General features: G+C 51.2%; 1 protein-coding gene across 5 annotated transcripts in view; it reads right to left on the bottom strand.

The window, feature by feature from the left end:
- Positions 1-7,573: 7,573 nt before the first annotated feature.
- The window catches only part of CSGALNACT1 (chondroitin sulfate N-acetylgalactosaminyltransferase 1), a 257,088-nt gene continuing 251,571 nt past the window's right edge, over positions 7,574-13,090 (bottom strand). For all 5 annotated transcript variants that reach the window (XM_032468711.1, XM_032468712.1, XM_032468710.1 and 2 more), the window contains 2 exons: positions 10,248-10,329; positions 7,574-9,032 (listed from right to left, as the gene is read on the bottom strand). In XM_032468711.1, coding sequence (XP_032324602.1) covers positions 8,743-9,032; positions 10,248-10,329 — 372 coding nt within the window. In that variant the 3' untranslated portion in view covers positions 7,574-8,742. The remainder of the gene's footprint in view (positions 9,033-10,247; positions 10,330-13,090) is intronic.

Genomic DNA, 13,090 nt, shown 5'->3' with positions numbered 1-13,090 from the left:
GTTCATTTGTCTTTTTTTTTTTTTTCAGATTCCACATATGAGTGACATCATATGGTATTTTTCTTTCTCTTTCTGGCTTACTTCACTTAGAATGACATTCTCCAGGGCCATCCATGTTGCTGCAAATGGCATTTATCTTATTATTTTTATGGCTGAGTAGTACTCCATTGTATGAATATACCACAACTTTTTTATCCAGTCCTCTGTCAGTGGACATTTAGGTTGCTTCCATGTTTTGGTTATTGTAAATGGTGCTGCTATGAACACTGGGGTGCAAGTGTCTTTTTGAATTAAGGTTCCCTCTGGCTATGTGCCCAGGAGCGGGGTTGCTGGGTCATACGGTTAAGTCTATTCCTAGTCTTTTGAGGAATCTTCATACTGTTTTCCACAGTGGCTGCACCAAACTGCATTCCCACCAGCAGTGTAGGAGGGTTCCCCTTTCTCCACACCCTTTTAAGGAGAAAGTTTTAAATAGATCATCATTAGTGTTCCTGAAACGTTCCATGTGGTTTCTGTCATCTGAGCGACAGCTGTCAGTTGTCTAAGAGAACCTGTCAGCTCTGACTCGTTGGGCAGTCCTGATGTGACAGAGTTACAGGGGTGCACAGGCCGGGAGTCAGAAACTTCTGTTCCCATCTCTTCCCACCATTAGCTGTGTGACCTTGGCCAGGCCCCCTTTACCTCTCTGAACCTCAGCTTTCACTTCTAATAAAACAAGGCATGTTAACCAGGTAATCTTTATTCTTTTCATATAGCTCTGAAATCTTAGGGATCTGGAATAAACAGAAAAGTGCTCGAGAGTTGCTCAGGTTCCAGCAGCATCCTCTGCCTGAAGTCACTTTAGGGGAAATAAGCACAGTCACATCCAGATGTAACCACACTAGGTGCCATCCTACTGGAGGAAGGCTTAGACAACAGGAGATGGCCTGACCGAATTAACCTGATATTACAAGGGGGTGCAATCGTTCTGCATGATTTTATCCCATTGCTTACTGACACTCAAAGGAAGAAATGGTCCAGCGTTTGGTGACGTGACGGCAAAGAGGGACACCAGAAATTCTGAGGGACAGTGGTTTACATAATTTAGAAACTATTTACCACTGAATGCAGTTGAAGGGGCTCTGTAATTAGGCGCATTCTCCCTGTATCTCAGCCTGGTTGTGGTTGAAGGCAAGGATGTCTAAACCCTGGCCCCGGGACCCTCTCCTGTTGCCTTGATGAAGCCAAGAGCCTGCCCTGCCTGCCAAGGTTCCTGTCCTGGATGTTCCCGTCTCAGGCGCTGCAGCCTGCCCCTCCCTGTGGGGCTGTGCGTGAGCCCCGCTCCCTCACCTCACCCCTTCCCCACATCCTCACCCACACTTCCTATTTCTAGTCTTTCTGCTAACAGCCATTCTAACAGGTGTGAGGTGATATCTCACTGTGACTCCAATTTGCATTTCCCTGATGATTAATGATGTGAGCATTGTTTCATGTATCTGTTGGCTATCTGCATGTCTTCTTTAGAAAAATGTCTATTCAGATCTTCTGCCCATTTTTCATCAGCCTTTTCTCTTTCTGCTATTGAGTTGTTTTGAGTTCTTTGTCTATTTTGGGTATCAGCTCCTTATTGGAAAATAGGGTTTACAGTTATTTTCTCCCATTCAGCAGGTTGCCTTCTCATTTTGTTCATAGTTCCCTTTGCTGTGCAAAAGCTTTTTGTTTTGATTTAGTTCCTCTTGTTGCTTTTTGCATTTGTTGCTTTTTGCTTTCGGGGTCAGATTAAAAAAAACACCACCAGGACCTATGTCAAGGTGCTTATGACCACCTGTGTTTTCTTCTAGGGGTTTTATGGTTTCAGGTCATACATTCAAGTCTTTAATCCATTTTGAGTTAATTTCTGTGTATGGTGTTACGAAGCAGTCCAATTTAATTCTTTTGCGTGAGGCTGCCCAATTTTCCCACAGTCATCTATTGAAGACACTGTCTTTTCTCCATTGTACATGGTTGGTTCCATTGTTGTAAACCAGTTGACCACATATGCGTGGGTTTATTTCTGGGCTCTTTAAAATAGAGATATGACAATATATATGTGCCTGTTTCATGTCAATACCATATTGCTTCAACTTTGTAATATAATTTGAAATCAGGGAATGTGATGCCTTTGGCTCCATTCTTCTTTTTCAAGACTGCTTTGCCTATCTGGGGTCTTTCACGGTTCCGTACAAAGTTTTGGATTGTTTATTCCATATCTGTGAAAACTAGCACTAGAATTTTGATAGACATTGTATTCAATCTGTAGATTGCTTTGGGGAGTGTGGACATTATAACAATATTAGTTCTTCCAATCCATGAACACAGTATATCTTTCCATTTATTTGTGTCTTCTTCAGTTTCTTTCATTAATGTCTTATAGTTTTTAATACACAGGTGTGTCCCCTCTTGGCTAAATTTATTCCTAGGTATTTTATTCTTTTTGACGCAGTTGTAAATGGGATTGTTTTCTTAATTTTCTGACAGTTTGTTTTTAGTGTATAAAATGCAACAGATTTCTGTATATTGATTTTGTATCCTGCAACTTTACTGAATCCATTTATTATTTAACAGTTTTTTGGTGGAATATCCAGCGTTTTATAGATACCGTATCATGTCATCTGCAAATAATGACAGTTTTACTTCTTTCTTTCCAATTTGGGTGCTTTTTATTTCTTTTTCTTGCCTAATTGCTTTGGCTACAACTTCCAACACTATGCTGTAGACATCCTTGTCTTGTTTCTGGTCTTAGAAACAAAAACTTTCAGCTTTTCATTATTGAATATGAAGTTAGCTGTGGGTTTGTCATATAAGGCCTTATTATGAGGTACATTTCCTCTGCACCCACTTTATTGAGAGTTTTTACCTTAAAGGGGTGTTGAATTTTGTCAAATGCTTTTTCTGCATCTGTCGAGATTACATGACTTTTCTTCATCTTGTTAATATAGTGTATCACACTGACTGATTAGCAGACATGAAACCATCCTTGCACCCCTGGAATAAATCTCATCTGATCCCAGGATACAATCCTTTTAATGTATTGTTGAATTTGATTTACTAATATTTTGTTGAGGATTTCTGCATGTACATTCATCAGGGATATTGGCCTGTAGTTTTCTTCTTTTGTGGCATCCTTGTCTGGTTTTGGTATCAGGGTAATGCTGGCCTCATAAGATGTGCCTGGAAGAGTTCCGAACTCACGCTTCTATTTTTCGGAAGAGTTTGAGGATTAATTTTTCTTAGAATGTTTGGTAGAATTCACCAATGAATCCTTCTGGTCTTAGACTTTTGTTTGTTGGGGGCATTTTGATTACTGATTCCACCTCTGTTAATCATTCTGTTCAGATTTTCTATTTCATCATGATCAGTTTTGGTAAGTTGTATGTTTCTAGGAATTTATCCTTTTCTTTTAGTTTGTTGGCATATAATTGTTCATGCTATTCCCTTACGACCCTTTGCATTTCCCATGTATCAGTTGTAATGTCTCCTCTCTCATTTCTGGTTTTATTTACCTGAGTCCTCTGTTTTTCCTGGTGAGTCTAGCTACGGATTTGTCTATTTTGTTTTTCTTTTCCATAAACCAGCTCTTAGTGTGGTTGATTTTTTTCTATTGTCTTTTTAGTCTCAATTTCACGTATTTCCAATCTGATCTCTCTTATTGCCTTCCTTCTAATAACCTTCGGCTTCATTCTTCTTTTTCCAGTTCCTTGAGGTGTAAAGTTAGGCAGTTTGAGACTTTTCTTGTTTCTGGAGATGGCCATTTATCACTATGAACTTCCCCCTTTGAACTGCCTTTACTGAGTCCCATAAATTTTAGTCTATTACATCTCCATTTTTGTCTCAAGGTATTTTTTTTAATTTCTCTTTTGGTTTCTTTTTTGGCCCATTAGTTATTCCAGCAGTGTGTCGCTGAATCTCCACATATTTGTGATTTTCCAATTTTCTTGATGTTATTAATTTCTCGTTCCAGACTGTTGTGGTTGGAAAAGATCCTTGATACGATTTCAGTCGTCTTACATTGATTCAGACATGTTTTGTGGGGCTTGTCCTTAATTTGTATTTATTTTCCTTACCTTTTTCAAACGAGGTTTGACACCCCAGCTGGACAGAGGATGTTAATTGCTGTAGATCTGTAAACACTGGACTTGGAGGTGGTTCTGGTAGAGGGCTAGTCATGGGGTCAGAAGCTGTGGGACCGTCAGCTGGGGTAGGGAGTGGCTGGCAGTCGTGTGCTCACCTTGTTTCAAGATGAAGAATAAGTCCTCTTCAGCCGACATCACCCCGAGGGTGCCGCCTGTGTGTCGTCGGCAGGGTCTCTGCACAGCCAGGCGGAAGGCATTTGGTGAGTCTTGGGCAGAGGCTTCGAAGGGCGCCTGGCCCTCTCCTCTCTGGACGTCTGGGTGACCGCGGAGGCAGCACAGCACCTTCCCCCCCCCCCGGCCCCCCAGAACTGCTGACAAGGCAGACACAGCTGAGGGGCACTGGGCTGACTACTCCAGAGGGGCAGTGAGGCAGGGCTGGTGGAAAGGCACCTCTGCTGAGACATCTGTGTGTTGAAGAAACCACCACCCACCCCACAGCCAACGGGCACAGGCCCCGTGGGTTTTGGCAGCAACAGCAAAGCACCGAGTCCCACTGGGAGTCATAGATTTCAGTTCAGGTGCAAAGCTAATCAGAATATGGACCACACGAAGTGGCCAGCTGTCTGATGGGGGTCGGGACTGAAACGCACCCCTCCTTCCAAGGGCGTTTTCTTTGATCAGCAGTCCTCAGGAACAGTGTCAAATGTTTCCCGCAAAGCAAGGATCCCCCCAACCCTTCCCTCCTAACTCAAGGTGGACTTTAGATCCAGCACCTCCAGATCCTGCTGGAGACCCAGCTTCCCAGGCCTCGGCGCCCCCACCCGCCGGTGATGACCCAGAGCTGTCTCTGGGTCACTGTGCTGACAAGTCTCCCTCCACTGGGACTCCTCAGGAGGGCAGACAGATGGCGGAGGGGACCGAGGCATAAGAGGACAGGTGCTGGACTCGCCCCAGGCCACAGCTCCCGACCGCCCACCTGGCAAGCCCTCTAGAGCTGGTCCTGGGATGGGACCATGAGGCCGCTTTCTGGCCGGACCTCTGGGTGAGTTCTGAGCACTTCTGAACCTTGGTTTTCTGCACCTGGAAGATGGAAGTCATGCAATTCTTTGCCTGAGGGGGTGGGTGTTCTGTACATAATGTGCCTGGCGAGGCTCCTTCCTTCAAAACCACTGACGCCCCTCAACTGCCTGGGCGTCGCCAACTCCAAATTACTGAGCACAACATTTCAGGGAGAGATTCATCATTGCATTTTACACTGCTAGTAACTGTCTTTGGACAGATTGAAATTGTTTGCAGAATGACAGAAATGAAGAACAGACACCACCATTCATGGTGGGTTTATGATTTCTACCGTGTGATCCACCGTGGCCCTGATTACACCCGAGAGGCACTGGGTGCGCTGGGACGCACAGCTGTGAACGTGGGACGGGTATCAACTAACGGCAGTTGGACGTGATGCCTGCTACGTGCCTAACGTGTCCTAACTCCGTGGTCAGTCACCTGATGTAATTGTGATTGCATGCGTGACCCTGAACGAGGAAACGGACGGAGACGCTGCGTGTCGGGTTTAAGATTTAGAGGCTGTGAGTCAGAGAACTGGGATCTGAACCCAGGCGCCTCCTGGGGAAGCGAATACTAATTTCCACGCTGAACCGCAGCTGCAAATATGACACAGTCCACAGAAGGGACCTGGAGGAAAGTAGCCCCCCAGATACCAACCAACGGCCAGCCTCCTCACGCCACCCACCTGCCGTTCCCAGGGGGGTGCCAGCAACTGACGAGACCCCAGGTTCTACCAGAAGCCCAGCTCCAGTGGGCGATTTACATACAGTAAGAATGGGAGGATGCAGGGCTGGAAAGGACCTCAGACAAGCCCAAGACTCATGCCCCCCGGCAGCATCCTTCCTTCTTTAAAAGATGTCGTGTGACTGGGTCCTTCAAGCCGCAGGCTCGTGGCTGTGGTCCTCTGCTGTCCAAGGTTAAATGCCGAGGCCCGATTACAGTGCTCCAGCGGGCATCACCAGCCTTTGTTTTATAAATGTCCTGGGCAGGGAACGGGGACAGGTCCCGCTGTGTACTGAGAGTTCATGCCCCAGAAGATTCTCAGGTGGAAGCCTTAATGAGGTGGAGTTTGGACGTGGGGCCTTTGGGAGGTTAGATCATGAGGGTGGAGTCTCAGGATGGTAAGTGTCCTGTTCTCAACCACGCAAGGACACGGCGAGGAGGGGTCCTTGTCGGACACCTGATCTATCAGTGCCTTGACCTTGGACTTGGCCTCCAGGACCTTGAGAAATCAGCGTCTGTTGAGGAAGCCACCCTGTCCGCGGTATTTGCTGCAGCCCAAGCTAAGACAGACCCCCTCTTGCGTGGGCTTTATGAGGGTTCCTGCCTCTTGAAAACACTGGTTACCTGACTAAGCTTTAAAAGACGGCTACAGTTTGATATTACTCTGCTTTCTCTCTTTGGCAATTTTTTTAATATTTATTTTGTTTGTGGGGTTTTTTGTTTGTTTGTTTGATGGAGGAGATAATCAGGTTTATTTATTTAGTTATTTTGACGGAGGCACTGCAGATTGAACCCAGGACCTCGTGCATATTAAGCATGTGCTCTAACTCCTTCTCCCCCAGCAACTTTTCAAACTCTGTTCTTAACCACTGCCTCAGGCTTCTGTGCTGTGCAGTTTAAACCCGCACAAGTGGCCCGTGAACCCCAGAGAGCACAGCCTGGGCCCACCACTTGGGGGACACTGAGACCCAACTCCACGGTCAGACATCCTGCCGCTGGCCTTGGTGGACTGCATCCTCCTGACCGGGGCAAACACAGGCAGGAGTGGGCAGGTCAGACCCACTGAGGCGACTGGCCAGACGCCTGCCTGGGATCTCCACCACCACCACATGTGTGGACACAGGAAGCAGAGCCGAGAGGGGTTCTGGAAACATCCCTCAGCTTCTGATCAGAAAGGAAGAGTGGACGGCACTAAACATCAGGCCCACGGGCACCTCTGGTGATGGCAGGAGGCAGTTACGGTGGCCACCTGGGTGAGGGCCGCTCCTGGCACCGAGTGAGTGGAGACCAGGGGTGCTGCTCAGTAGCCCCTGGTGCACAGAACAGCCCCCAACACAGAATGATCCAGCCCAAAACCTCGCAGTGCCAAGGCCAAGGAACCCTGTTCTCTGTGCAGAAAGCTGTTATCCAAAAACTAAAGACGTGGTGCTCTCACTCCAAGAAGAAATCATACCCACAGATCATATTTTATTAGCTGCCACCTTCCATCCATGTCCTGGGTTTTCATTAAATTTTATGAGCTACCAGTACAAATCAATACGATGCACTTTTTTTTTTAACACACCAGCAGCCTGAGTGTCCCAGAAGTTTTACATAGTGAGTTGACTCTGGGCAAACAGAAGGCAAGGGACCAGAGACACGACCAGCTCATGCATCTGCCGCTGGCTAATAAATAATTCTCGCATGAATACCGAAGCCACTCATGTTAACTGCGTTTATTTTTTTAAATCGTTGGAAACTGTAATAAAATGCAAGGAAAAGAAGCATCTTGGTGACTGAATAGACCAGCTTCATTTAAAAAATCATTGAGTTACTCCGCCCCGCGCTGGGGGTGGGGGAACACACGGCAGGACCTTCCCTCCCACTGGACGCTGGCAAGTGGAGTGATCTTTTACAAAACATGTTTTTCTGCATTTTTTTCTCGTGGAAGCCGGAGGCCAGGAAGAGCACCCTGCTTTGAAAAGAGATCGTTTGGTTCACACAGTCAACTTTGGTTTATTTCAACAGGTAAGAAAGTGGTCCCCAGTTCTCCTGAGGAGAAAGTGTGTTTTCTGAGTTTTGAACAAATCGGTTTCCATTTCTGTTCAGGTAAAAAGTATATTTCTTTCCCTCCGGGGTTCAGTTGCTCCTCCTCAGAAATACTCTTCAGATAAAGTGTCTCTGGGTCTCGTCCCTTGGTGGCCCCACACCTTCCATGTGACACGGGACAGGCTGTCTGCCCGCGGGGTCAGCAGGTGGCATGTCCTTGGACATGGGCATCAGTCTGATGCTCTGAACTGCAAGTTCTCATAATGCAGCTGAAAGTAACCTCTTAAAAAAAAATAAAAAGGGAGCTAACTTGGGCTCTCTTAGTAAGGCTTGCAAGCTGGTAATTAAATAAGCAGAATATGACTCATAAGCAAAAAAAAAAAAGTGCACTTTTAAATAAAATTAACAGAGAGAGACGGTTAAAACTACAACCCAAAAGATGAGCAGATTATTTGGGGTTAGTCTTGGGGACGGGGCGATGGTAACGACAGTCACGGGCCTGTTTGGCTTTGCCGAGTCCACGCCCGGGGACCCCGACGCGGGCATCTCTGAATTCCACGCGGTCCCCGCGCCCGTCTCCGGGTGTGTCAGCATCCCAGACCGAGGACTCCCGCCCCCGGTAATCACTCAAATGCGGAGGAACGAGCTCGCTCCGGCTCCTGCTGCACAAGCCAAACAGGCGGAGAGAAACGGGGGGCTCTCTTCCCCCACCGTAGGTTTGACTCATCTGTCAAGGTCTTTTCTTGCCCTTTAGGGAAATCTTTTCCTCGTCAGAGCCACTCCTTCGGTGGTTGCAAAAGGCAAAAAGCAGCGCCTCCCCACGGCTCGCCCTGGGGGCTCATGTTTTCTTGCTGCTTGTCCTCTGCTTCTGTTTGCGGAGGTGGGCTTCGATCTCCTGCCGGAAGACCAGCATCCCCAGCTGCCCGTGGGACGCCTCGTTCATGGCCTTGGACTGCATGCACATCCTGTACTGCTCGGGGGTCAGCTCGTGCACGCAGCGCTTCTCGTGCCAGAGGTGGAAGAGCCCGCGCACGGGCGCGCGCACCACCAGGAGGCTGCTGTGCAGGTACTTGCGGTACAGGTGCACGTCCTCGCCGCCCCAGCCCCTGATGTCCAGGTCGAAGCCCCCTGCGGGCGGAGAACACGCCGCTGACCCACGCCAGCTCAGGTCTCTGCACGGAGCAGGGCACCCAGGGGAGACGTCTCACTGCACCCCCCCCCCCCCACTGATGAGGGTCTATCCGGACCAGAGAACCCAGAAACCCCAGACCGCAGCTCCCGGTCTGCTCCCTCCCGCCCTTGTCCTGTACACGCCCCAGTTCTGGTCCCGCCAGACGCATGAGAGAAGGTGTCCCCGTGGGGAGGGGTGTGGGAGCACCCAGGGGACAGGACCCTCTCTCCTCATCCTGACCAAGCCCCCCACTGGCTGTGACGTCTCTGCTCTGACAGTCGGCCCCTCACCTGCAACCAGAGGGCCTTTCCTCTGTGTGTTCTGAGAGCTGTGTGTGCACATTGTGTATGCATCTGTGGGCACGTGCGTGTGTGTGCAGATGTGAGAGTGCATCTTTGTGTGCGTGTGTGCAGACATGCGACTGCATCTGTGTGCACATGAGAGTGCATCTGTGTACATGTGTGTGCGTGCAGACATGTGAGTGCCATCTGTGTGCACGTGGCTGCAGATGTGCAAGTGCATCTGCGTACACGTGTGTGCATCTGTGTACATGTGCATGCTGATGTGTGTATGCGTGCAGAATGTGTATGCATGTGTATGCATGAGTGCGTCTGCATAAGTGTACACACGAGTGCATCTGTGTGCACGTGCATCAAGATGTATGAGTGCATTGTGCATGTGTGCGTGCAGATGTGCAAGTGCATCTGTGTACACATGTGTGTGCGTGCACGTGTGCGTGGTGACAGTGACTGCACCCTCCGGACCTGAAGTGACGTCTGGAAAGCTCAGAGGCTCAGAAGAGAGAAACAAGGATCTTTCCGGGATGTGATTTTCCTGCACCCCCCTGCGCTGCCCTCACTTTCTGGCAGCGCCTGTCACCATGTCTGCACGAGAAGCCGGGAGGCAGACCTGGCTGGAAGGGGGCCCTGGAGGATGTGCTTTGAAGCCGCCCTTATGGGGCAAACTCCTCTTCCCCCAGACTCTGTCCTCTGGGACACTGAGAGGTGCTGGAGGAAACGGCAGGCTCCCCGCTGCCCGGAGTCCCCCTCGGTCCAGCGACCACGTCTGGGGCAGAGAGCGGCCTCCCAGAGGGACCGGCACCGTCTCTGGCCCTGGCTCCCCCGGGGGCGCGGGCAGGGTGGGGGCGGGGGCGGCGCAGCCCTCGGTCTCACCTATGTTGATGAAGTCCGACCGGTACTGGCACGTCATCCCAAACCCGAAGTCTCTCCAGAATCCGGTTTCCTTCTTGATGACCTGTGGGGAGATCACGGCCACTTGAGGGAGGAGGGTGGGGTGGACACAGATGGAGGGTCACAACTGTGAGGGTCCCTGATACACAGCTACTGCCCTGGGTGGGGACATGGATGACAGGACACAGCAAAAGCCCCGGTCCCCAAAGGGCCTGTGATTCTGGGCTCCTCTGGCTGGAGTGTTCCTAGGGTGCAGGCTCACACACGCACGCGCACACACACACACACACTCAGAAACCAGCCGGGACAGCAGGTTTTGGGCAGCACCATGGAGAAGCCACCTACATGTCTGGTCCGACACCAGCGCTGGCGACAAAGGTGGCCTCAGCCTCTCACAGGCCCAGGTCAGGAGCCAGCCCAGGGCTCGGGAAGTTTAGAGAAAGGGGCAGAACAACCCAGGATTCAGCCGCCCGGGCACAGGGCATGAACAGGGCTGCCCAGGGGACGAGAAAAACCCCCGAGACTGTTGTATGTTCCTGGCTCTGCTCACAGGAGCCCAGGATACGGGCGCTGAGAGGCCAGGCCCTGAGGACACCCTCTGTCCCTTCATCCACAAACTTTTAAAACCAAACTGTCCCCGAGAGCCTGTGAGGCCGGCCAGGCTGGGGACCTGCGGGGCTACAGGAGGGCCTTCCGAGCAAGGACCTGGCCCCGCTCCACACCGCACTGTGCGAGTTCCTTTCCAACATATTTACAGAAACAGCAAGACTTAACAAAATGTTTTTGTTGTTTTTATGTTTTTGGCTGAGGGCATCCCAGCAACGGTTTTGCAACCTTAATAGTTATTTTTCCTGATTGACTCTGGTAGTTGGGGTAGGTGCTTGCAGGTGAGGAGGGCCCTGCTGTCCTGGCTGGGACCCCGGCCTGGTGGCCGCTAACCAGGAACAGGGCCTGGGGGGCGGGGGTGGGGGCAGCAGCGTCCTGTCCCTGCGGGACCACTGGCTGGTGTGTCGGGCCTCAGGCAGGCCCCTCAGGTCCTTTGTTTCCTTTCCTTTAATGGGGAGGTAAAGACAAACCTGCCCCCAGGTCTCTCCCAGTCCCAGCATCCAAACACCTCTCCCCTCGCTGCCCCTCCCCCTTCCTGAAGTCTCACTGTCTGCACCACGGGCGGGGTCACACTTGACAAACCACCGGCAGAAGGGGTGAAGAACTTGACATTTCTTCTCTGTGACCCATGAAACCACGTGATTCACCACAACCTTCGCAGAGATGTGGCTTCCACGACTGTCAGCGCACATCAGGACTGAGGGGGCAGAAGGACCGGGGGAGGTTCCGTCCTCAGCCCCAGCCAAGCCCGATTTCAGAACCAGCATCGCCCCAGGGACCATTTCATCAGTATCGGCAGCAGAGATGCCGCAGGGCAGGAAAGTCTGACAACTCTCCACCGAGTCATTTTTAAACATGGATTCAGTTCCACCCGTCACAGTCCGCTGCAGCGAATGCTTCGCTCTCCTTCCCGGTGGCCGGGACACAGCAAAGTCCTGAATTAAATGCAGGCAAAGGGAAGGGCCGGCATCCGAACTTCAGATGCTTGGTGGAGTCTACCTGGAATTTTAAGAGACAAAGCTCCAAACCCGAAAAGCAGTGAGCCAGCGCTCGGGGAGAAGACGAGGGATCACAAGAGGTCTCCACCCGGGACCCGGCTGCGCGGATGCAGTGCCTGTGCGACACAGACTGATCTGTGAGCAGGAAGTGAGCTACAGGGACACTTACTAACGTCTGCTTTAGAGCTGGACGAAAAGCCAGCATTTGAAGAGCAGCATTCAGGCCTTGGTGGAAACCAATCTGGTGATGCCCACAGTCTAACTGTCAGGGCAGGACGGGGGTGCACGGACCCAGGCCATGCCCCACAGGGAAACCACAGGCCTGCAGAGGCCTGACGTGACCTGCCCCTGCCTGCCCCGTCCATCTCGTGTCCCCTTCGAACACGTGGGGCTCACAGGTCTCGAAGGCTGGACGCTCGCAGTCTGCCTGGCCAGGGTCACCAGATCCCATTCGCCACTGGCTCTGCTCCAATGCCCCTCACTGAGATGGTCAGCCAGATTCCCCCAGCCAGCATCAGCTCCCATCCCGTGTCACCGTCAGCTGGTTTATCTTCTCTGTAACACGGTGGCTCTCTGAACAATCCTGTCAACGGGTGGTTTCTCTGCTGGCCTCACCCACCACCACCACCAGCGAACGTAAGCTCAGGCCTTGGTCTCGTTTACGGCTGTATCCACAGCATGCGGTTCCCTGTCCAGCACAGAGTGGGGCACTCAGTCCATCCTTCTCCAGAGCATGTAGGGCAGAGATGGCTCCCGGCCGGGGGACACAGACAGAACTCAGTAGGGACTTCTCGTCAGTGAGTGGCTCAGCAAAGGCTGAGGTCCCACTGAGAAAACTCTCAGAACCATGGGGCTCTGGGCCATGGACAGAAACAGTCTCACCTTTCAGGGTCTAAGCAGAGGGCTCTACTTCTTAGCACCTTTGCGTCTAGAAGGGGCACCCCCGTCCGGCTCCAGCACTGATCAGACACACGTCAGTGACCTCCACCCCAGCAGGGGAGGAAGGAACCCCATACCTACCAGAGAAACATCTCCTTTGCCCTGGAGTTCACCCATCTGCTTCCCAGCACCCTCCTCCTCGAACGTGCGTCTCAAGGCTGGCCCCTGCCCGACCCCCCACAGTACCCTCTCCGCACCCCAGGTCCCAGTGGAGCCCCGCCTGGCAGGAACACCCCACAGCAGGACAGTGGTCAAGTCTGCTCTCCCCCAGGAAGGCCCCAG

The sequence above is a fragment of the Camelus ferus genome, chromosome 26 (genome assembly GCF_009834535.1).
Source record: "Camelus ferus isolate YT-003-E chromosome 26, BCGSAC_Cfer_1.0, whole genome shotgun sequence".
Taxonomy (NCBI): Eukaryota; Metazoa; Chordata; class Mammalia; order Artiodactyla; family Camelidae; genus Camelus; species Camelus ferus.
The sequence above is the reverse complement of the archived record's forward strand: the minus strand, read 5'-3'. Positions and strand labels throughout refer to the sequence as shown.